General features: G+C 36.3%; 3 protein-coding genes across 4 annotated transcripts; 1 reads left to right on the plus strand and 2 right to left on the minus strand.

The window, feature by feature from the left end:
- Window positions 1–1,504: 1,504 nt before the first annotated feature.
- On the plus strand, window positions 1,505–4,546 carry LOC140881585 (transport inhibitor response 1-like protein). Its single transcript, XM_073287006.1, has 3 exons — window positions 1,505–2,300; window positions 2,557–3,058; window positions 3,143–4,546. The coding sequence occupies exons 1-3, from the start codon at window positions 1,756–1,758 to the stop codon at window positions 3,902–3,904; spliced, it is 1,809 nt and encodes a 602-aa protein (XP_073143107.1). The 5' UTR covers window positions 1,505–1,755; the 3' UTR covers window positions 3,905–4,546.
- Window positions 4,547–4,719: 173 nt separating this feature from the next.
- On the minus strand, window positions 4,720–10,954 carry LOC140877123 (uncharacterized). Of its 2 annotated transcripts, none has more exons than XM_073280650.1 (16): window positions 10,599–10,954; window positions 9,418–9,491; window positions 8,945–9,066; window positions 8,695–8,754; window positions 8,475–8,594; window positions 8,273–8,398; window positions 7,826–7,967; window positions 7,455–7,625; window positions 7,170–7,325; window positions 6,963–7,069; window positions 6,789–6,879; window positions 6,296–6,509; window positions 5,759–5,915; window positions 5,517–5,633; window positions 5,163–5,289; window positions 4,720–5,080 (listed from the first exon to the last, which is right to left on the minus strand). In XM_073280650.1, exons 1-16 carry the CDS (start codon window positions 10,693–10,695, stop codon window positions 4,838–4,840), a joined length of 2,124 nt encoding a protein of 707 aa, XP_073136751.1. In that variant the 5' UTR covers window positions 10,696–10,954; the 3' UTR covers window positions 4,720–4,837. The 2 variants fall into 2 exon arrangements, with proteins under 2 accessions (XP_073136751.1, XP_073136752.1); XM_073280651.1 differs by having other exon boundaries at window positions 6,296–6,437; window positions 10,599–10,953.
- A 460-nt stretch (window positions 10,955–11,414) lies between these two features.
- LOC140879711 (phosphoglycerate mutase-like protein 1) lies at window positions 11,415–15,962 on the minus strand. Its single transcript, XM_073283565.1, has 10 exons — window positions 15,787–15,962; window positions 14,694–14,755; window positions 14,506–14,613; window positions 14,166–14,245; window positions 13,530–13,692; window positions 13,062–13,136; window positions 12,880–12,968; window positions 12,628–12,747; window positions 11,822–11,866; window positions 11,415–11,735 (listed from the first exon to the last, which is right to left on the minus strand). The coding sequence occupies exons 1-10, from the start codon at window positions 15,911–15,913 to the stop codon at window positions 11,645–11,647; spliced, it is 960 nt and encodes a 319-aa protein (XP_073139666.1). The 5' UTR covers window positions 15,914–15,962; the 3' UTR covers window positions 11,415–11,644.
- Window positions 15,963–19,493: the final 3,531 nt, after the last annotated feature.

Here is a 19,493-nt window from a genome sequence, read left to right on the forward strand (position 1 = left end):
TATATTATTATTATACATTATTTTATTTATTTATTTTAGTATAAATATATGAGTTGAATTGTGAAATATTCATGTCCATCTATGTTAATGTTTTCAATTTAATGTATTTTATTATTATTATTATTTAGGTTAAACAAATAATTCTTAATATAAAATATATAATTGATAATATGCTGACAAAATCGAAAAAAATTGTAAAACAGATATTATTAAAAAATTAAAAAAATAAACATATAAAATATATAATTAATCTAATATGTTAACCAAATATAATAACAAATTGCAATATTAATATCGTTGTCATTAAGTATTAAAAGGCCACGTTCAATTAATAAATTAATCAAAAATCTTAATATGGTGTTAACTTGGTTTTGAGTATTTTTTTATAAAAAAAATTAAATTAAACTTTCATCTACATTTTTAGGTCAAATCATGGAGTCATGTCTCTCTCTCCTTCTTTCTTTTTTTTTTTTTTTTCGTTTTTTTTCAAGAAAAAAGGGGGCTTATCGAAAACTGAATTCCACTAAAATAAAATTGTATTTTTCATGTTTAACAATTTAGATTCAAAGTTGTAATTCTCCATATAACATATTATGCTTGCACTTTTTATTTATTGCAATGTTTCATATTTTGGGTAGTCTTGGTTCTCCGTCACCGGTATTGTTATATTATGGAATATCTAATATATGAAATTTCTTTCTTTCTTTCTTTTTTTGGACAGCATATATTAAATTTCTTAAAAAACATAAATTCCGAAACTTTCATACAACATGCGTAAATACAAGTAAATTCAACGATTAAAATAATAAATCAAATAATAAAATATTTAAAATTATGACACTTGGTAAAATGTTTAAAAACCATACTATACATAATAAAATATTAGTGATCACGCATACACATTGTTTGTATAACATGTTGGTAGTAAACATTTTATAAATGTGATAACACATACGTTTCACAGCAAGTGTGAAATACTAATTTCATGTAATTTTTAAAGAAATCGCCATATTTTCATTTTAACATCATTATTATCCTTGCTATTTTTATAAAACATAAATTAGAGTTAATTTCGTGTAGTCGTCGCAAGAGATCATGATTTTTTTTTAAAGAGAAAATCAACCATAACATTACTGTATAAGTATAATGATTTACAATATTTTGAAGCCAAAAAGGCAAATTATCACCAAATCAGTCTATGAAGACAAGTTAAAAGTTTATTGAGCTAAATAATAAGCGACTATGTTTGTCGATCTTTTCATATGTTAAATTGAAACGAAAATGTTAGACTCCAAAGAGATATTCAATTTCCAAAGTCAGAATACCATTAGAGCCCATGTAACAAGTGATCTAATTTTTTTTGTTTCAAACTTATATCATGTAGCTCTTAGTTGTATAAAAAAAAACAGATATTTCACACGGAAACATACAAACTTTATGAATAAAAACTATCGATAAACATGATAAATTGAAAAGAAATTTCAAAACCGTAAACTGAAAAATCGAACCTTGCTGTTCGGCAATATGAGCCAACCCCAAGTCCCTACTTTTGTTTTAAGTAATAATTTCAAGTGGGTGGGATTAGCAAGTATAATCCCAGGTCATTATATATAAATAAACTTGTTTAAAATACATTATATTGTAAAGTATATCTGTAATGGGCGTTTGATGATGGAAGCTCGGGTTATCTTCGATCATACTGATTCATCTGAATTGGAAGAGGACGCCGCCGCCTGCTCAGTCACTCACTGAGTGATGAGTGGAAGCTGGGGCCACAGTAATCTATGTGAAATGTCGGAAGATCAAGAGCAGACGGCACCGGATCTGTCCATTCAAATGACGCCTAGCCCAGATCAAGTTCTTGAAATCGTACTGGAAACCGTACTCTGCTTCTTGACCTCCAGGCATGATCGCAACGCCGCGTCCCTCGTCTGCAAATCTTGGTACCGTGCGGAGGCTCTGACCAGATCCGAGCTGTTCATCGGCAACTGCTACTCGGTTTCACCACAAAGAGTCACTCATCGTTTCAGGCAGGTTAAGTCGGTGAGTGTTAAAGGGAAGCCCAGATTCTCTGACTTCAGTTTGTTACCGCGGAACTGGGGTGCGAATTTTGCTCCTTGGCTGGTTTCGATGGTCGATGTTTACCGTGGGCTTGAGAAGGTGTACTTGAAGCGCATGTGCGTCACGGATAATGATCTTGCGTTTTTGGCTCATTATTTTCCTACTCTGAAAGACGTCGTCTTGGTTTGTTGTGAAGGTTTTGGAACTAGTGGGCTTGCGTTTGTTGCCACTGAGTGCAGGTCAGTGGGTTCATCATTTAGATCCGATGGGAGATCGTCACCATTTTTTTTTCTTAGAAATTAATGTGTCGTTTATATTCTGGCTTGTTAAAAAGATTCAGTATGTTAGATTCAGTATGTTGGTTGTTTACTGAAGATGTGTGATTTTTGCTCTAATTTTGTGAGTTTCAATTTAAGTCAAGTCTGTTTTAGGACACTCTTATGGGGTTTCTTTCTTGGGTGAGAAAAGTGACGGCTTTTATTTTGTCCCTCCCAGGAACATTAGGGTTCTTGATCTTATTGATTGTGATGTTTCGGATGATGAAGAAGATTGGATTTCATGTTTTCCTGACCACTCAACTAGTCTTGAGTCCTTGACTTTTGACTGCGTTGCATCTCCCATTAACTTTGAGGCATTGGAGCGTCTAGTAATCAGATCACCTTCATTGAAGAAACTCAGCTTAAATGAATATATTACGATAGGACAGCTTTATCGCTTGATGGTTCGGGCTCCGCAGCTGACCCATCTTGGAACAGGCTCCTTTTGCCCCTCAGAGATTGTTGCCCATGGTGAACAAGAACCAGATTATGCATCTGCCTTTGCTGCTTGTAAATCACTTGTCTGTTTATCCGGTTTCAAGGAAATTGTTCCTGATTATATCGCCGCCCTGATTCCTGTTTGTGCTAACCTAGTTACTTTAAATTTTAGCTATGCAAACATCAATGCAGAACAATTTAAGTCGGTTGTATGTCGATGCGTCAAACTTAAGTCACTCTGGGTATGTGGCTTTTTCCCTGGCATGCCAACTGCACATCCGAGATTAGTTTCGGTTTGTTTCAAATATTTATTTGTGTTCCTGCAGGTGCTTGATTCAGTTACTGATGAAGGGCTTCAGGCTGTTGCTGCAACGTGCAAAGACCTCTTAGAACTTCGGGTTTTCCCAACTGATGCAGCGGAGGATTTAGATGGCCCCGTGTCTGAAGTTGGTCTCCTGGCAATTTCGGTAGGTTGTAGGAAATTGCAGTCTATCTTATATTTTTGCCAGCGAATGACCAATGCAGCCGTAATTGCCATGTCAAATAACTGTCCCGATCTTGAAGTATTCCGTCTGTGCATAATTGGAATACATAGACCCGACCCCATTACTGGTGAGGCAATGGATGAAGGTTTTGGAGCCATTGTCAAGAATTGCAAAAAACTCACCCGGCTTGCTGTATCTGGTCTGTTGACTGACAAAGCATTCAGTTATATTGGACAGTATGGGAAATTATTGCGAACATTATCTGTTGCTTTTGCCGGGAACAGCGACCTGGGTCTCAGATATGTGCTGGAAGGGTGCTCTATGTTGCGGAAACTTGAAATTAGGGATAGTCCGTTTGGAGATTTAGCTTTAAATGCTGGTTTGCATCATTATTACAACATGAGATTCTTGTGGATGTCATCTTGTAAAGTTACGCACAAAGCTTGTGAGCAAATTGCTCAGCAATTACCCCGCCTAGTAGTGGAAATGATTAGTAGGGATGAGGATAAGGACGAGACGAGTGAGTACGTGGAGACACTCTACATGTATCGATCTCTCGAAGGGCCTAGGGCTGATGCACCAGGGTTTGTGCACATTTTGTGACAACTACATCATAAAGAATTAAAAAGTTGAAATTGTCCTTGAATGCAGCAATAATGTTTGATTGATGTTGATTATTCCAGAGTACAATTTACTGTTGTTAAGCCCACAAATTCGAAAGGGTGGCCTACCTGCTGTGTCAAAGTGGTAAAAGTTTAAAAACGAAGCATAGCTATTGACATGGTGTTTGATCTTCTTGACCCAGCAATTATCAGAAGACAACCAGTCTATCTTTTTACCACATCTCATATGGTATGGTGGGACACTACTCTGAAAGGAGTTGAGAGAAGTAATTGGAGAAGAGTGATCTGTTACTGATCAATTGTGATTGGTGTAACTGATTCTGCATCTTGGAGGTCTAAAATTGATCAACATGACTTGTAGAATTTGCTTCCATTCATTAGGGGAGCTGATCCTTTACTTTCTTTCATTTGTTTGAAGACTAAAAGCCAATGTTATATTCAGATGTGTTGTTTAGATGTAAAATAAGGCAATAAAATGTACAATATGTATGTATTAATGTGTCTTCTGTGATCTTCTATTACTTTTTTCTTCACTTCAATAGCAATACTAGGAGTCCTCTGTGTTGATTTTTAACAATCTCTGCAATTCGTGTTTATGTTGAACTGTAAATTTGTGTTGTGTTATTTCCTCCACGATCAGGGGTGTCGCTTATTTGCCTACGATGTGCAGGAATATTCAAGCAAAAACAATATAATTTGTAGGTTTTAAGTGCCACCATATGTGAGATAATAATGAGACTCCAACCAATTCTTGCAAATCTCTTGGCACGACATGGGAAATTTGGAATAAGTTCGTGTAATAAATTTTTATTGCATTTACTTATAATATTAACGTCACATTATCAAACTTGATGAAGCGCAAGTATTTGCAAAGCTATATGGTTTGGAGGCAATGAATAAACTACTATGCAAATCAATAGTCGGAGGATGGAGCTTCAAGCCTAATGTAATCATACATAAGCCCCTGGAAGGGACTCGCACTCCTTGGTTGGGTCAAGTATATGGTATTCTCCCCTTCAACAAGCGAGGCACCCTTTATATCTACATTGTACAGCCGGTAGAGCCCATGAATCCCGTGCCTCGCGATGGCATTGTCCCTTCCAATCAGACCGCTTGAAAATAAAGGACGGTTTGTGTCGGGATTGTTGATTCGAACCTAAACAACAAGAAAAAGGAAAGATAAAATCTTCTTTTTACATGATCCAATCAATCGACTGAAAATTCAAGACCAGTTGTACCTGGAGTTCAGCGAGAGAAGCTGATGCCAGCGCCACGCGAAGTTTATATGTTCCATTATCGACAACAGATTCAAGAGTGAACTTGATCTGCCAAGTAGTTCCTTGATAGGTGTTGTCTTCTTTCTTCCTTCACTCAAGAAAAATGAAGTATTTCTAAGGTGTATTGAAGCACTTGAACTTAGGAAGGTGACGAGGGGTACAGGGGCAAGAAAAGAACTGAAATATAGCTCTTAGATATAAAAATGTAGAATGTGAGCTTGCTAATTTACTTAAACACCAGAAAATACAACTCCTCGTATAAGAGAATCGGTTGTCACAATGTGCTACAATAATAAATAGAAAGTAAAAACAGACCTGTTAACATGTGCAAAAAACCAATCTTTTCCATAATCACTTTTTCCAATTGTGTACACCAAGTCTTGACTGGGATATAACTCGGAGTACCTATCCCACAGTCCATACTGCCTAAACCTGTAGCATCCATTTACTCGTCTGATTGAATGATGCATTTTGACATCCACAATTCTTTCCGCGCACAAAATAAAGGAACCAAGCGAAGAAAAGCAAAGTAGTCTGTTTGATGCAGAGTAAATAACCTGTCTGGATGATTAGCATAAAGTTTGTTGATGTATTTTGGGTCAGGATCAGGAACATAAAACTCTGCAGCAGAACGATCGGGAATGCCTATTTCCCACAACGTCAGGCCATCTCTAGGAGGCTCATAAACAATATCACCCATGTCAAGATCGTAACCTGTATATGTATCCGTTTTAAACGTTTAACTTACTGTTTAAGTGTAAATAAATTTATCTTGGGAAAAGTGAAGAAAAATTTCTCGAGAGAAGGAATTAGGCGCTCTGTTTATGAACAAGTGATAGTCAAGGAAAACCGAAAACATATATGTTAAGAAGTGGTAATATAATACTCCAAAGCCATTGTTTTACAGTTTTATCCCGTTTCACATTTTTCAGGATTGATATTTCTGTCTTATTAACCTTTTCAATTCTAATTAAATTCTGTGTAAATTTTAAATCGATAAATAAATTTCAAAGACTTAAAAAATTTCATGATTTATTTAAATAATTAAAGCCTTAAACATGACATGATATGAAACAGAACTAAATAACTAATACCTGGGGTAATGGTAATGGAACTTCCATTTCGATAATCTCCAATAAAACCAGGGACCCATGCATAGAGATTGTAGTCACCAGTGCGAATATTGTTGATGGAAAAATAGCCATTCTCATCTGCTCTTGTCCAAAATTGATAGTCCTGTTGACAGTTAATTGGTGAAATCAGTATTAAATAGCCATTCTCATCTGCTCTTGTCCAAAATTGATAGTCCTGTTGACAGTTAATTGGTGAAATCAGTAGAGGAGGAGTGGAGGTCCTTTTTTTTATTTGACAATGAATCCATTAACAGACTCAGAGGTGGTAATTTATTTTTCAATTTTCCAGTGAGCAAAACAGATAAATAAAAGTATAGGGTGGGAAAGACATTTTACAAAGAAATCAATGGCATTAAACAGAAACAGAAATAGAATTAGAAAGTTTGGTTATATGGTTGGGGAACACTGTAGCAGCAGGAGGTTCAGGAACAAGATAGCAAAACCTAATCTCCACCTTGCATTCTCTTTGCCAGGATCCCACCTCTCCTGGAGCAGCCAACCCAATATATGCACCATTTGCTGGAATATTATCGTCGCTAGCATACCTACAGACAGATGCACAAATTGTCAAAATTCTCCTGGTATAAGAAACAATCCCAATGACAAGAAGTAATGAATGGTACATCACCTGTCTAAAACCCATAATTTTCCTCTGACATTACCACGATGGTCAGATGATTGGAAGTCCTCGGATGCTGGAAAAGTGTATGGCCAGCTTTGGACCTCAACTGACAACTGAAAAAGATTCAGCCAAATGTTTGTTCTATATACTAACTTGTTTTCAACATAAAAATATGTTGGAATAGAATGTGAGATAGTGTATGTAACACCAAACCTGTTGTTTTGCATCATCCCATAGGCTTAAAGGGTTCTCTCCATCCATCACAGAGTTAACATAGACGAAAACAGGGCCAAAAACCTTCTTCCACGGCTCGCCCTGACCAAATTTCGGAACCAGATCATCCCCAGCATAGTGAGCACTAAGAAACACCTGAAAAAGGACATAATCACAAAGCCATCCATGAAAAGAAAAAAAATCACCAAAAATTTTATTTATATATTTGTTTTTTGAGAATATCACCAGAAAATTTTATGCATATATCATATGGTTGAAACTTACAGCGAGCGTAGTGGGTCCCACATGGGAGGTAAGATTCTGTTTGAGAGGCCCGCCGGAACGGAACTCGTCACTTGGGGTGATCTGCCAGAATCCCACAGGAGGGTCTACCGATATCCAGCCATGGACATTTAGGTCTTTGTTATCACAGGAGTACTGGTACTTGTCATCAACCTTTTTGAAAAACAATGGATTAGTTCAATGTGAACTAGATTGAGACTAACCAGATCCAGGTTCTTTAAATCCAAGTAAAGGAATCGAATGAAAAATTTTAACTTCTTCTAGCAGTTTCACCCAACACGGGTCTTACTACTTTAACCAAGGATCGAATTTTTGCGCCGTGAAAAAAGAGAGGGAATGTGAATTTAACCCACTTCTCCTTTTAGCTCAGGATCCACAGGGTTAACAAGAAGGACTGCCTCTGGATAGACAAGGGCTTGGCCTCTTCCAGGTAATCGATCATCGGGTAGTGGCATGTTTCTCTGTCTGTTGTCTGCCAGTGCCATGTAGTGAAACCTACACATTTTTTTATGATGATTCATATGAACACATAATAACCTGATAAAGACAACAGGAGAAAATGGGCAAGTCTTTGATTTCCAGTTGACGCCATTAACTGAGTGGAATGCGATATTGAAAAAATTTGGAAGACAACCATTTGTTTCTCATGTGATTAAGATTTCTATACGATAAAGAAGTCATAGCTGAAAAAATTTGCCTGATTTCATACATTGAATATGCGTCTATGAGGAAAAAAAAATGCTGTTTGTTACGGTTAGGGTATAATTAGGCATAATGAGAAATCAAAAAAAGCTACGCACTTGTCTTTCCGAAGTTTAAAAGCAATCCTGGTTTCACCAAGGCTGAAAGCAGGCCATTCCTTTGAGCCAATGTGTTCATATATTGCATAAGTGTAGAATCCAGAGCAGCCTCGCAGCAAAATAAACCTACAACACCACCGATATGAATACTGAAAAGGTTTTGTTCATGTTAATTTCAACAAGAAATAGTCAAGAAGCAAACCTTTTGTCTATATTTAAGGGAACAAGCCTGCCTTCGAGAGAGGGATCCCATGGTCTTGAAAAAGAAATCTCCACTTGTTCCTCACTCTCCTTTATAACTGTAAAATTTGTTGCCTTGATCCTACATTACACCAAAAATTTCTAAAAATTCTTCGATTTTCCCGGACCATAGAAGTTCGACTGCTTTACCACATCACGTGAAAAGAGAAAAGAGATCCTACACTTCAAAGACTCCTGCTTTGCCACTTCCATCTAGAGCATTCCACACAACATCCCAGTACCTGCAAATTCATTTAAAAATGACTTGAAAATCAGGTAATTTAAAACCTTCAACGTTGGATCGAATCAATATTTCAGTCTTCTAATCTTATCTTAGAAGTTGAATTTGTAAGGATGAAATTTTTCATTATTAGCGAAGGATGGTGATTTTTCTTTGAAAAGTTGTTCAAGGGAAGCCATTGAGTCCATTACCCTCTGTTAGACTCATCATTCAGAACCTCTAGCAAATTGTCAATACCGTTGTAGCATACTCCAGTAACAATTCCTTCTGGGTTAGATAATGTGACCTGAAGTATGCCATTGTCCACTACCACCTGCAAACCAATGACAAAATATGTTATGCTGCGTTCAGATTGTAGCTGCAAAGGACTATTTCAGACCAGGCGCTCGATAAATGGACAGCAGCTTAGATTTTCAAAGGATATCTTCTGCAATGGATTATTAAACCTCTTAATGACATCTTTGTACTTCCTGGGATCACAGATTTAAAGACATTACTGCATATGAGAAGTATGCCAATTTCATCTGCTTTGAATATCCAATGCTTCAATTTATCTTAGAGGAAGCCACAAAAGCAGTACCATCATTATAAGATTTGCAAAAGCATTTTCCAGTTAAAATATAAGCAATGATCGGTGTAAAAATTGTAGAGTGGTTGTATATACATGACGATCTTGAATAGACAAATGAACCCCTAAAGGAGGTGACATGGCTCCAATTCCACTATTTTGCGCAACACCTGCAGAACAGAATTACGACTGAAATACAACAATGCCTAGGTTTCAGAAAAACATTATCAAATCTCGTATATGCTGGTCCACATATTCCTTGCCTGAACAATATACCGAGGAGATAGAAAGATTAAGCTGAAAGTGATATTAACATCAACAGGCTCCATATATACACATGACTTCGCTTTCCCTTAACAAGAAAGAAAGCACTCTATGTCGACACTTTTATTACTTTAACTTTAGTAATATCCTTCCTTCTCAATCTTGCCAACTAATTTTTGGAGAAATTTGGATATAGCTTTAAAGAATAGCCAAGGATTTGCACTCTCTAAATAATGGGTATGAAAAGTGATATCCCATAACGTAGTTCTCATGATAATGTATTGATGCAATTTGCCACATTTTAGTTATATCTTGAAAAGAAAGGCTGTAATGTGAGTGGATTTCGAAGACATCAAATTGGAATACATGATAAGGTTTCTAATTCTAGGTAGATTATAATGGCATGGCCGCTTTTAATTACATGAAAATTTTAAAACACCAAAAGACTAAGCTGTGAAAGTGGGAAATTAAGGATCAATCCAACAAGTCACACAATTGTGAGCTAAAACTAACAATAATTTCTATATGTATCGTTCAAGAATATTATTTTCAGCAAATATTTTTTTCTTATTTGTATCACATATTCATTAAAATGCTCATTGCTTCTGCCATCAAAATTTTCCCTTCTCTGCCTTTCTTTACCAGAGTCCAAAAGAAATCATTAACGTTATATTTGCATTTTAGGCTTTTCCCCAAGGATTTGAAGTTCATCATCAATTTAAAGAGATGAAAATTCAATAAAAAAAGAAAACTTCCGTCGATCCAATTACTTTAAAAAAAAAAAATCTCCCAACCAATCTGAAACTTCCTTCTAGTTACGATTAAATAAAAGATGTAATATTATTAACTTCCACGTATAAGTTTGCTCTAAAATCACTTTCTCACCTCCGAAGAGAAGCAATAATTATGTTATGTACATGAATATATGGGAAAAGGAAAAATAAAGATCCGAAAGTCGAAAGAGTCTAGTGTATATGAACGTACAAGTTAAGTAAAGCGAGAAAAATCTCTACCTGTAGTTTGCCCAAATACACATCCACATAATTTGTTCAGTAATTTCCTGAAATTTCGGGGACGGCCCATTTTTTCCAATCCCCACTCCTCTTTCATTGTGGTGATCCAGTACCTAAATCTCCGAAACTCCCGATCATCATCATTGACTGCACTGCACTCCAGTGATTTGATCTGTGAAATAACCCATCGTCATGCACTGTAATCCGGCAAATAAATCCCAAAACACCTAATGATCACTCGATCTTCTGAGGCATGAGGAGGAAGACGGCGGAGGTCGTGGCAGCGTTCGGGTGGCGAGAATTCGAAGGACAGGTCATCCATGGGTGCTGTGGCACTTGCCAGTTAATTTCCAATGATATTTATTAAAATTTAATTATATATATATAACATAATAAAATGGAAATGTCCAACGGTTTGGAGAAATATTTCCTTTTTTTGGAAAAAGATGTAAATATTGCCTTTTTTAAACTTCCAAAACCTAGTATTTGACAATAGATTTAATCATTTAATAATTATGTTGAAATATAAAAAAATTTTATATAATAAATTCAGTCTTTCAAGTTTAATTTCTTATTTAAAGAATTTTAATTAAATCAATTTCATATAATCAACATTAGATTCACAAGATTTCGTCATACATATAACACTTTTTTTTAAGAAAAAAAAAAGGAAAAAATGAAGGGGGAGAAGAAGAGGAAGAATGTGTCACACATTATAGGCAAATATCTTTTCACGAGACGTACATACAATAAAAAATCTTGGGCATAAAAAACATCAGGGCACCAAGACCAATCAAGTTTAACCATAGTATGCACTAAAATGAAGAGTAATCAAACGTTGTTTAGGCCGAGTCAAAATTTCTTAAAAGAAATGATCGTCCCCCGCATTATATGTATGGCTTGCTAATCTGTCGACAAAAATACAACCCTGATAGAAACCAGAACAATGATCGACAAGACGATTTCACCCACTCATTCTACAGCTGCATTCTTCTAAATTCAAATTACTAGAACTCTAGAAGGTATGACAAGTTAAGAGCATCAGTCTATATCTCATCAGCATCATCACTGGGGGCGTCGGGTCCACGAGGAATTTTTCCAGGATAATCAGTCGTTGAAGAATGTGAACCGATCATTCTGCAGAATGGACAGCAAAAGAAGATGAGTGAACGATGAGAATGTGACAATGCAGGAGGATTCCAGAACTTGATAAGATCGTGTACCTTCTGTCAACAATGACCACTGATCGAAGTTCGCAATTGGTGAATCTGTACACAGAACTTGCAAGTGTTACTCATTCGTGAACAAAGTCAAATATACATGGCTCATGGCTGCACTATGAGAAGGCAATTTTCAGGATAATTTCCACGTGCAAGTAATATAACAGCTCTGGAACAGAAATATTAATGGGGGAAGAGATGTTAAGTCGTATGGGTATTGTAGAATTTCGATGCAAACAAAGCACTTGTTTTCTTAGAATGACATGTACTACAAAACAATTGTCACATACTTCGAGTCTATCTAATATATTGAGTGTTAATAAAACTAATATTCATCGGTTTAGTGAATCCTGAATTCAGTGGACCTACATTTAACTTGCATATATGGTACATCAAGCCTTTAAAGCGAATGATTTTGTGATTAATGGCCAAGGCACACGCTTCACTAAAGGGATTAACCTTGGCTAGCTTCTAAATGCGGAGACAAAGTGCCATTGTGCCCTATGGATTACACCGGCTCACATTGGATTGCAGAAAATGTGTGAATGGTCTTACTTAATAAAATATTCTAGCAACTACGTTTAATCATTTTTATAAAGTAATAACAAATTCGACTTTGGTGCTGTTGAAATCAATTATACAGAGGGGTTTGCTTGTGCAAGCCTGTTGCATTACACCTCAGGCCTAAACGCATGATATGTGACAGTCAATGGATAAAACACATGCAACAAGGAACACACAACTGGCAAAACAGGGCTGTTTCTTGGTTATTGTGTCTGACTATAAACCAAGAACAAATCAACGCTTACGGTCTGCATATTTCACTCTTCACAGTTATATCACAATCATTGCCAAACTCATTGAGAGTATGAATCAAGAATCCACTATGAGTCACCACAGCTATCTCTTTCTCTTTCCGTGTCCACAACCTGCAACCCATTTAAAAACACCAAGCACATAGTTATATCATATATTTATTTGCATCATTCTCAACAGTTGAAGACAATATTTTTGACCACATCAAATGAAAAATGGAATTCACATATAAACAATAGTGCTACCAGTTAAAAAATTTCAGTCCCCTGGCTGCCAGTTCTTCATTGGCCTCCCTAACATCGACTTTCCACAGCACATCATCATCACTTTCTATCTGCACCACAAAGGTGAAAGAATAAATGAATTGACTAGCAACAAAAATTGGCAGTATGAAGACCAAATAAAAAGTGAACATTGGTCCACTTGCCAGTGAAAAATCAATTGAAGGAAACAGTGGTTTGTAATCTCTTATGCTTCTTCTCTTATCGCACCAGTGAACTCCCTGAGATATGTTAAGAAACAATTGTAATCAACATGTACATGCTTCAGGAATTGTCGAACGTCTTAGATAACTCAAAAGTTTCAATTGTGTTGAAACGGGTAAGTAACCTTCATGATTGCCAGAACTTGGGGATGTTAAAGAACTAAATCGAGTTGAATATGAAGAAATCTTGAAGGCTCGAATTTGACTCGAATGAGCTATATTCGAGCTTGTGCTCGATTCAAAACTCAAACAATTGTATTTTTTTTGCTTGAATTAGAGCTAGAGTTCGAGTTCTGCTCGAAAGATATGAGTATGTTTGCGAGCTATTCGAACTATTACTTGAGAATAAATACTCGAGACTCAAAATATATTTAATTGATGCATTACAATGTTATAGTAGACATCTTGTACCATATGTTCACGACAAAGTTCCATTGCAACAAATGGAGGCGATTTTAAACTTGAAATTGCTGGACGGTTACTGTTTCCAGCATTTTCTACCATCAGTGGAGGTACATCAATTCCATTAACATAGCCTTCCCCTCCAAAAACTCCAACAGCCGTTTGTATAGTCCTGGAATGAAACTACTTGTTGTAACCATCACTCTGAATTCTGATCACCATAAGTTCAAATTTTGAGTACCAGAATTGCCAAAAATAATTTAAACTTCTCTGTAGACACATACAAACTGATGCACATGAGGTGCATGTGCATTACAAGTTATGGTACCTTTTTCAGTTTCAGTGTCAGTGACATACTATATAGTTACAGTACCACCAATCTAGGGAAACTAGGAATATACTTACATAAATGAAAATATTTTTTTCAATTTTCATCTCATTGTTTGACAAATTAAATGCAAGTTCCCTTCATTCTCAAACAAAAATGAACTGGACAAAATATTTTTAGAATATAGAGCACAGGTTCAAATAAGTTTAACTGGTGTAATAGACAATTAAGAAATGAGGCCAAAGAAAGGAGAATACTATTTCAGATACATTGCAGCACAAAAATTAGAAGAAGGATCAGAAACTCAAAGTACGCACCTTAACAATGGCGACACAACAACTAATTCGATTTTATCAGAAAGGCCTGATGTGTGAACATGCTTTCGCAGATTATCAACCTGTAACAGTTGATAAGTCATTCTTTTACTTTTCTTCTTATGAATATGGTAGAGTAGGTTACTTATAGACTATCAATGAAAATTTCTAGAAACACTGCACAGATGGAAGTGTTTGTAATCTAACTAAAAGCTAACCATAAGATCTATATTGACTACATTTAACATATATAGCAGTCGACAATCCCTTTTTTTTTCTTGACATAGCGTTTGTTGGTTAACCAAAAACATAGATCTATGGTGATGATGGAAGCTATGATCACCTGTTTCCAGCCAAGAGGCGTGAGCTGTGCATCAAAGAGCTCTGGAGACATGTAAGCGCTGTGGTCCTTTTCTCCAGCCACATTGTGGAATCCTTGAGCATGTCTCACCTAAATTACATGCAAATTAAAATTATACAATTGAAGTGTGTCAAGATTTAAAACAAAATAGGAGAGGGGTAAATGCAAACCAAATGAATAGTTTTGCATCGGTTTAAAGGGTACAAGCCTTGTCCTGGTGAAGTATCCATATCTGCAACATTTAACAGAAAGCACATATCAGTGGAGAAGATAAATATGCATAATACCTCTTGTTTTTCTTTTGGACGCACCCTCTCACCCTCTGTATTAGTAATCCGACCCCAGCATAAGCTGGCAAAAACACTCAAGGAAAATAACAGAGCACCAAATCTACTCTATCCTCACCGTTTCTAGATACTTCCAAGGCCTATGGACTTGATGTGGCATAGGCCCATTATATTTTGGTATTGGAACAAAATGTATTCAAGGAAAAGTGGGGAAAGCTACGTAACATTGAAAATTTTGTGAATGACAGATAATAGGATACTAATCTGAAGATAGAACAGAAAGATCAACGATGCGAGAAGTGCACTAGATCATTGAGAAGCAAAACATGAATTGTAGTGGCAATATTTGTAGCTCCTAAAATCCAGGATACAAGCTTAAGAAGCAGCTTCTCATCCTGGAACAGCTGAGTCCAAATTATTAAATCCATTTGTCCCTCGCCAACAAGCTACTGGTCCACAACACTTTTAAGTTATTGGGTGCCGCTAGAACCACACCAAATACATTTGTACCAAAGAATTTTCTGTGATTATTGATTTCCCCAGCCTCAGGATTGAACATAATTCTTTTTTTTTTCTCCTCCCCGTTTTTTACAAGTTGAAACGACACCAAGTACACCTCGGCCTGTGTGTGTGTGTAATTGTCCCTACATATCTTGGCAACTATTTCACTGACAAAAAAAACAAAAAAACAAATCCGTATTCATAACGGCATGTTAACAAAAGAAGCAAATCCCGGTTTGTTCCAAAACTCAAGAGAACAAAACGCAGGCAAAGAAGAGTATATAATAATCAAACATAAAAGGCACAGTACATTCGATGTCTCAACACACAGTAATGAAATAACACATCCAACTCAAAAAATAAAGAATATCTTGAAAATCTTTCACAAAAACCAAACCAACGTAGACACGAATCACACATAAACATAAGAACGCACAGAAAAGCTATGGAAATACAGAGATTGAAATAAACTCACCGGAGCTGCTAAAAGAGGAATTTACAATGGCGGATGAAAAACTGCGTCCCTTCCTATAATTATTATTATTAAAATGACTATTATTATTAATGGATTGAGGAATAATAAAAAAATTGGTGGCAGTCATTTCTGGAGTGCCAGTTGCCGAACGAGGCGCCGTGTTAGTATTGTCTCGCCTCTACGAATCTGAATATTCGGATGAATATTTAGTTAATAATTGTAATTATTATTATTATATACGCCGCCAGATACTGGATACGTGTCATTTGGCCTGCATCTTTTTTCGTGTCCGAGGCTTTGAAAAGTCTTCTGTTTTGTTATTTGTGGTAATAAATTTTTTATTTTATTTTTATTTATACTCATTCCCCATTAGAGACTCATTGGCTCATAGCTTCATACGGAGGTTAAATCGGGGGATCTGCGCGAGTGACAGGGACTAAAGGAGGAAGCAATATGATCAACCTCCAGAGCATACCCCACAATATTTCAATGCTCCACACGAGGATGGAACCCGCAACGCTGAAGAATCTCTTCTCACGTCACCTCAAATCTTACCAACTCGTCTATGTCCCGTGGACTTATTCTTATTACATTCGTTCTTTTAATGGAGTTTAGTTTAGACGTTTTAGAAGACCTAATTAATTTAGGCGTGAAATTAGTAAAAGAGACAAGAAAAAAAATGTTTTTTGAATTTGTGAACTCGATTTTGTGTCCGGAACAATGGAAAATACAGAAATGAAGTTTCGTGTAATTGAGACTGATAAAAATAATTCAGTAATATATTTGTGACATTTTTTTCCCAATAGTCCTGGGTGATTTTTCTTTGATCGATTGTTGGCTGTTTCAAAAAATGTGTGTGGCCATTTAGTGTTGGGTGGTTTTTTTCAAAAAAAGTCAGGTTCCCATAGAACCCCAACTCGAAATGTCGAGAGAACAGATTTAATTGCCCAGCGAGACTCTTGCCCCGACCATCAACATTAGACTCTTGTATCTTTCTCTCACTCTGTTTCCCTATAGTGTGTGATCTATTTCAGACAACAACCGAAGCAATATTATTATGGGCATTGACATCGTGGTAAAATAATTTGGGTTCTAACCCGCGTGCTTTTGAAGACCCGGGTGATTTTGAGGATTTGGGTTGTAGTGATCCAACCCGAATCCACTATCTAATCAGAGTTACGATAAAAGCGCATGCAATTAAAACTTAAAGCGTAAAGAGCGGATAATTAAAATACAACAAATCTCATCGTCAGAATACAACCGACGATAACAATCGTGTATAAATATTATTATACAACCAAATCGAAGGTTCAGGGTAAACAAATCTCTACCCTCTACAACCTCGCACTCTCCCAAGCTCAATCCTGCTGAGAGCCGCCTGAACCATCCAACCTCAAACCTGCCCCGCCACAAGGTACACCACAATACCCAAACACAGAGGCGTGAGCTAGAACGCTCAATACGAAGCAATGATATAAATACAAATATGCGCAAGCAATATGATTTAAAACTCAAGTAAAAACACTTGCTCATGACGCCGGAAATATACAGTACTGGCTATAGAGCGACTCCGCGGGATACTCGTATATTCCATATCAAGGCTGAGCCAACCCCATCCTGACCCGAATCCAAAACAGGATACAAGTCTCATATGGAAACTGTCATACCTGACTCGAGTCCAAAATGAGATTATTGTTCCCTATGGAGACTGTCAATGACTCACATCTCTCATGATGCAGTCACACGTAAAATCGAGCATGTGCTAAGGCGGTAAAACATGCTAAAACATGATAAGACATATAGCACATACTCATGCAACATACATGCAAATATATCATGTCGGCTATCTCGGTCAGTACTTACGTACCTCTAACACTGCTGGTCTAGACTTCAAGCCTACTAGTCCAGTCTACTGCTACTACAATGCAAATATCCATGCATCAACAATAAATCTCTAAAAGTCTTAACTAAGCTAATGCATACTTCTAAATATTTTTAGGATGCCAAAGCTATACTTGCGTCCGTCGTTAGCCCTTTGCTGTAGATAGTCTCAAAACTAGGTCACAGCTCCGCGACGACGTCTAGATCACTAAGCCACTTCCGGATTTCCCGTAGGACGCCTAGATCTCCCTAGATCTGAGTCAGAAGGCTTAGGAATTGAGAGAGAAGAGAGGAAATGAGCGAGTCACAAATGAACTTCGTCTAAGTGACCCAACCCGAATCCTGTGGCCTGTGGGTTATGGGCCCACAAGATCCGGGTTGGGTCACTACATGGGTGATCACTAGAGCCCGGGTAAAAACACAGAGGCCAGACATTCAGGGAAAATTAGGGGTGTTCATCGGTCGGTTCGGTTTGAATTCGTTTAATTTCGGTTCGGTTTTTTCGGTTTTCGATTTATGAAAAATACAATCCGAAGTCAAACCGTTTTACTTCGGTTCGGTTCGGTTTTTATACTATAACAGACTGGTTTATACGGTTCGGTTTGATCGGTTTTATCATTAATAATACATAACACAATTAAAAAAACATAAATTTCATCCAACATGTAATTTAAATACCCCAATACACAACTTAAAATTATAGTCATATAGTGAAAAAATAAAAAATAAAAAAAAACATCAAACAATACAAAGATAAATATCCAACCACAATCTTATAACATTTTCAAAAAAACAAAACAAATTTTGATACGTTTAAATTAATAATATAAATACATTGTAAAATATTATATGTTTTTTTACATGATTTCTTAGTAAAAACTTTAAAAATAAAGTTTAAATAACTTACATAAACAAGAATCAACTAAAAATTACATAAACAACAACAATGAATTAAATAAATAACAATCAACTAAAAATTATTCAAAATGATTATTAATTCACTAAATATCATCTCATAATATATATAATATAAATAAAAAATATAAATAAAATTATTAATTTAATTCAATTTCGATTTTTTCGGTCGGTTCGGTTTTGACATATATAATCCAAAACCGAACCAAATAAACTTCGGTTTTGATATTTATATCCGAATTAAAAAATTCGATTTTCGGTTTGGTTCGATCTTTGACTTTTCGGTTTGAATTTTTGGTTTTTTCGATTTTATCCGAAATATGAACACCCCTGGGAAAAATGGTTCAGAGACTGAAAATACAAGAGAATCTGGCAAGGCAACAGAACCCTAGTTTTTATATTTTATAAGGCTAAGAAAAAGTCATGTCTGTCTTACTTTCGATGACTTCTATTACAGGATAAAGTTGTCAGTAACCACGTTTTAACGGTATGGGTTCCCCAGATTCAAGCCAGTTCTCAGCATCCCCCGTGGATTCCCCTCCAACCAATGGCTTAGGGCTTATCTACATAAACCAATGCATGCTGAAATGTCTACGATCATCATGACGATGGTGGCGATGGCCTCGACGATGCTCACGATCATTTCGATCACCCAACGTCCACCCACACTACCGTGGCTAGTTTCTTCACCATGATCTGCCATCTACAAGATGATTGAAATATTAATCCCAAATCACGAATCTAGTACCAAGATTACTATGCATGCTCTGATACAATAAATTTAGTGACCCGCTTTTGTGATCAACTACTAGTCAGAAGCTAAGCATGCATTTAACTTAATAAAATAATAATCAGACATAACAACAGAAATATTAACAACGACTAAAATTCTACATATAAAAATATTGTTA

The sequence above is a fragment of the Henckelia pumila genome, chromosome 2 (assembly GCF_033568475.1).
Source record: "Henckelia pumila isolate YLH828 chromosome 2, ASM3356847v2, whole genome shotgun sequence".
In the NCBI taxonomy this organism is placed as follows: Eukaryota; Viridiplantae; Streptophyta; class Magnoliopsida; order Lamiales; family Gesneriaceae; genus Henckelia; species Henckelia pumila.

What these genes read in the sequence shown, in the direction of transcription:
- LOC140879711 (XM_073283565.1), bottom strand. Translation starts at nt 15,913, where the DNA reads ATGACTGCCACCAATTTTTTTATTATTCCTCAATCCATTAATAATAAT. An exon ending in GTTGTGTCGCCATTGTTAAG is followed by an intron (nt 13,693 to 14,165) that starts GTGCGTACTTTG and finishes GTTTCATTCCAG; the next exon opens with GACTATACAAACGGCTGTTG. An exon ending in AACTTTGTCGTGAACATATG is followed by an intron (nt 13,137 to 13,529) that starts GTACAAGATGTC and finishes AACATATCTCAG; the next exon opens with GGAGTTCACTGGTGCGATAA.
- LOC140881585 (XM_073287006.1), top strand. Translation starts at nt 1,756, where the DNA reads ATGAGTGGAAGCTGGGGCCACAGTAATCTATGTGAAATGTCGGAAGAT. An exon ending in TTTGTTGCCACTGAGTGCAG is followed by an intron (nt 2,301 to 2,556) that starts GTCAGTGGGTTC and finishes TGTCCCTCCCAG; the next exon opens with GAACATTAGGGTTCTTGATC. An exon ending in TCAAACTTAAGTCACTCTGG is followed by an intron (nt 3,059 to 3,142) that starts GTATGTGGCTTT and finishes GTGTTCCTGCAG; the next exon opens with GTGCTTGATTCAGTTACTGA.
- LOC140877123 (XM_073280650.1), bottom strand. Translation starts at nt 10,695, where the DNA reads ATGAAAGAGGAGTGGGGATTGGAAAAAATGGGCCGTCCCCGAAATTTC. An exon ending in TGTATTTGGGCAAACTACAG is followed by an intron (nt 9,492 to 10,598) that starts GTAGAGATTTTT and finishes TCTGTTCTGCAG; the next exon opens with GTGTTGCGCAAAATAGTGGA. An exon ending in TGGGACCCACTACGCTCGCT is followed by an intron (nt 7,326 to 7,454) that starts GTAAGTTTCAAC and finishes GTCCTTTTTCAG; the next exon opens with GTGTTTCTTAGTGCTCACTA.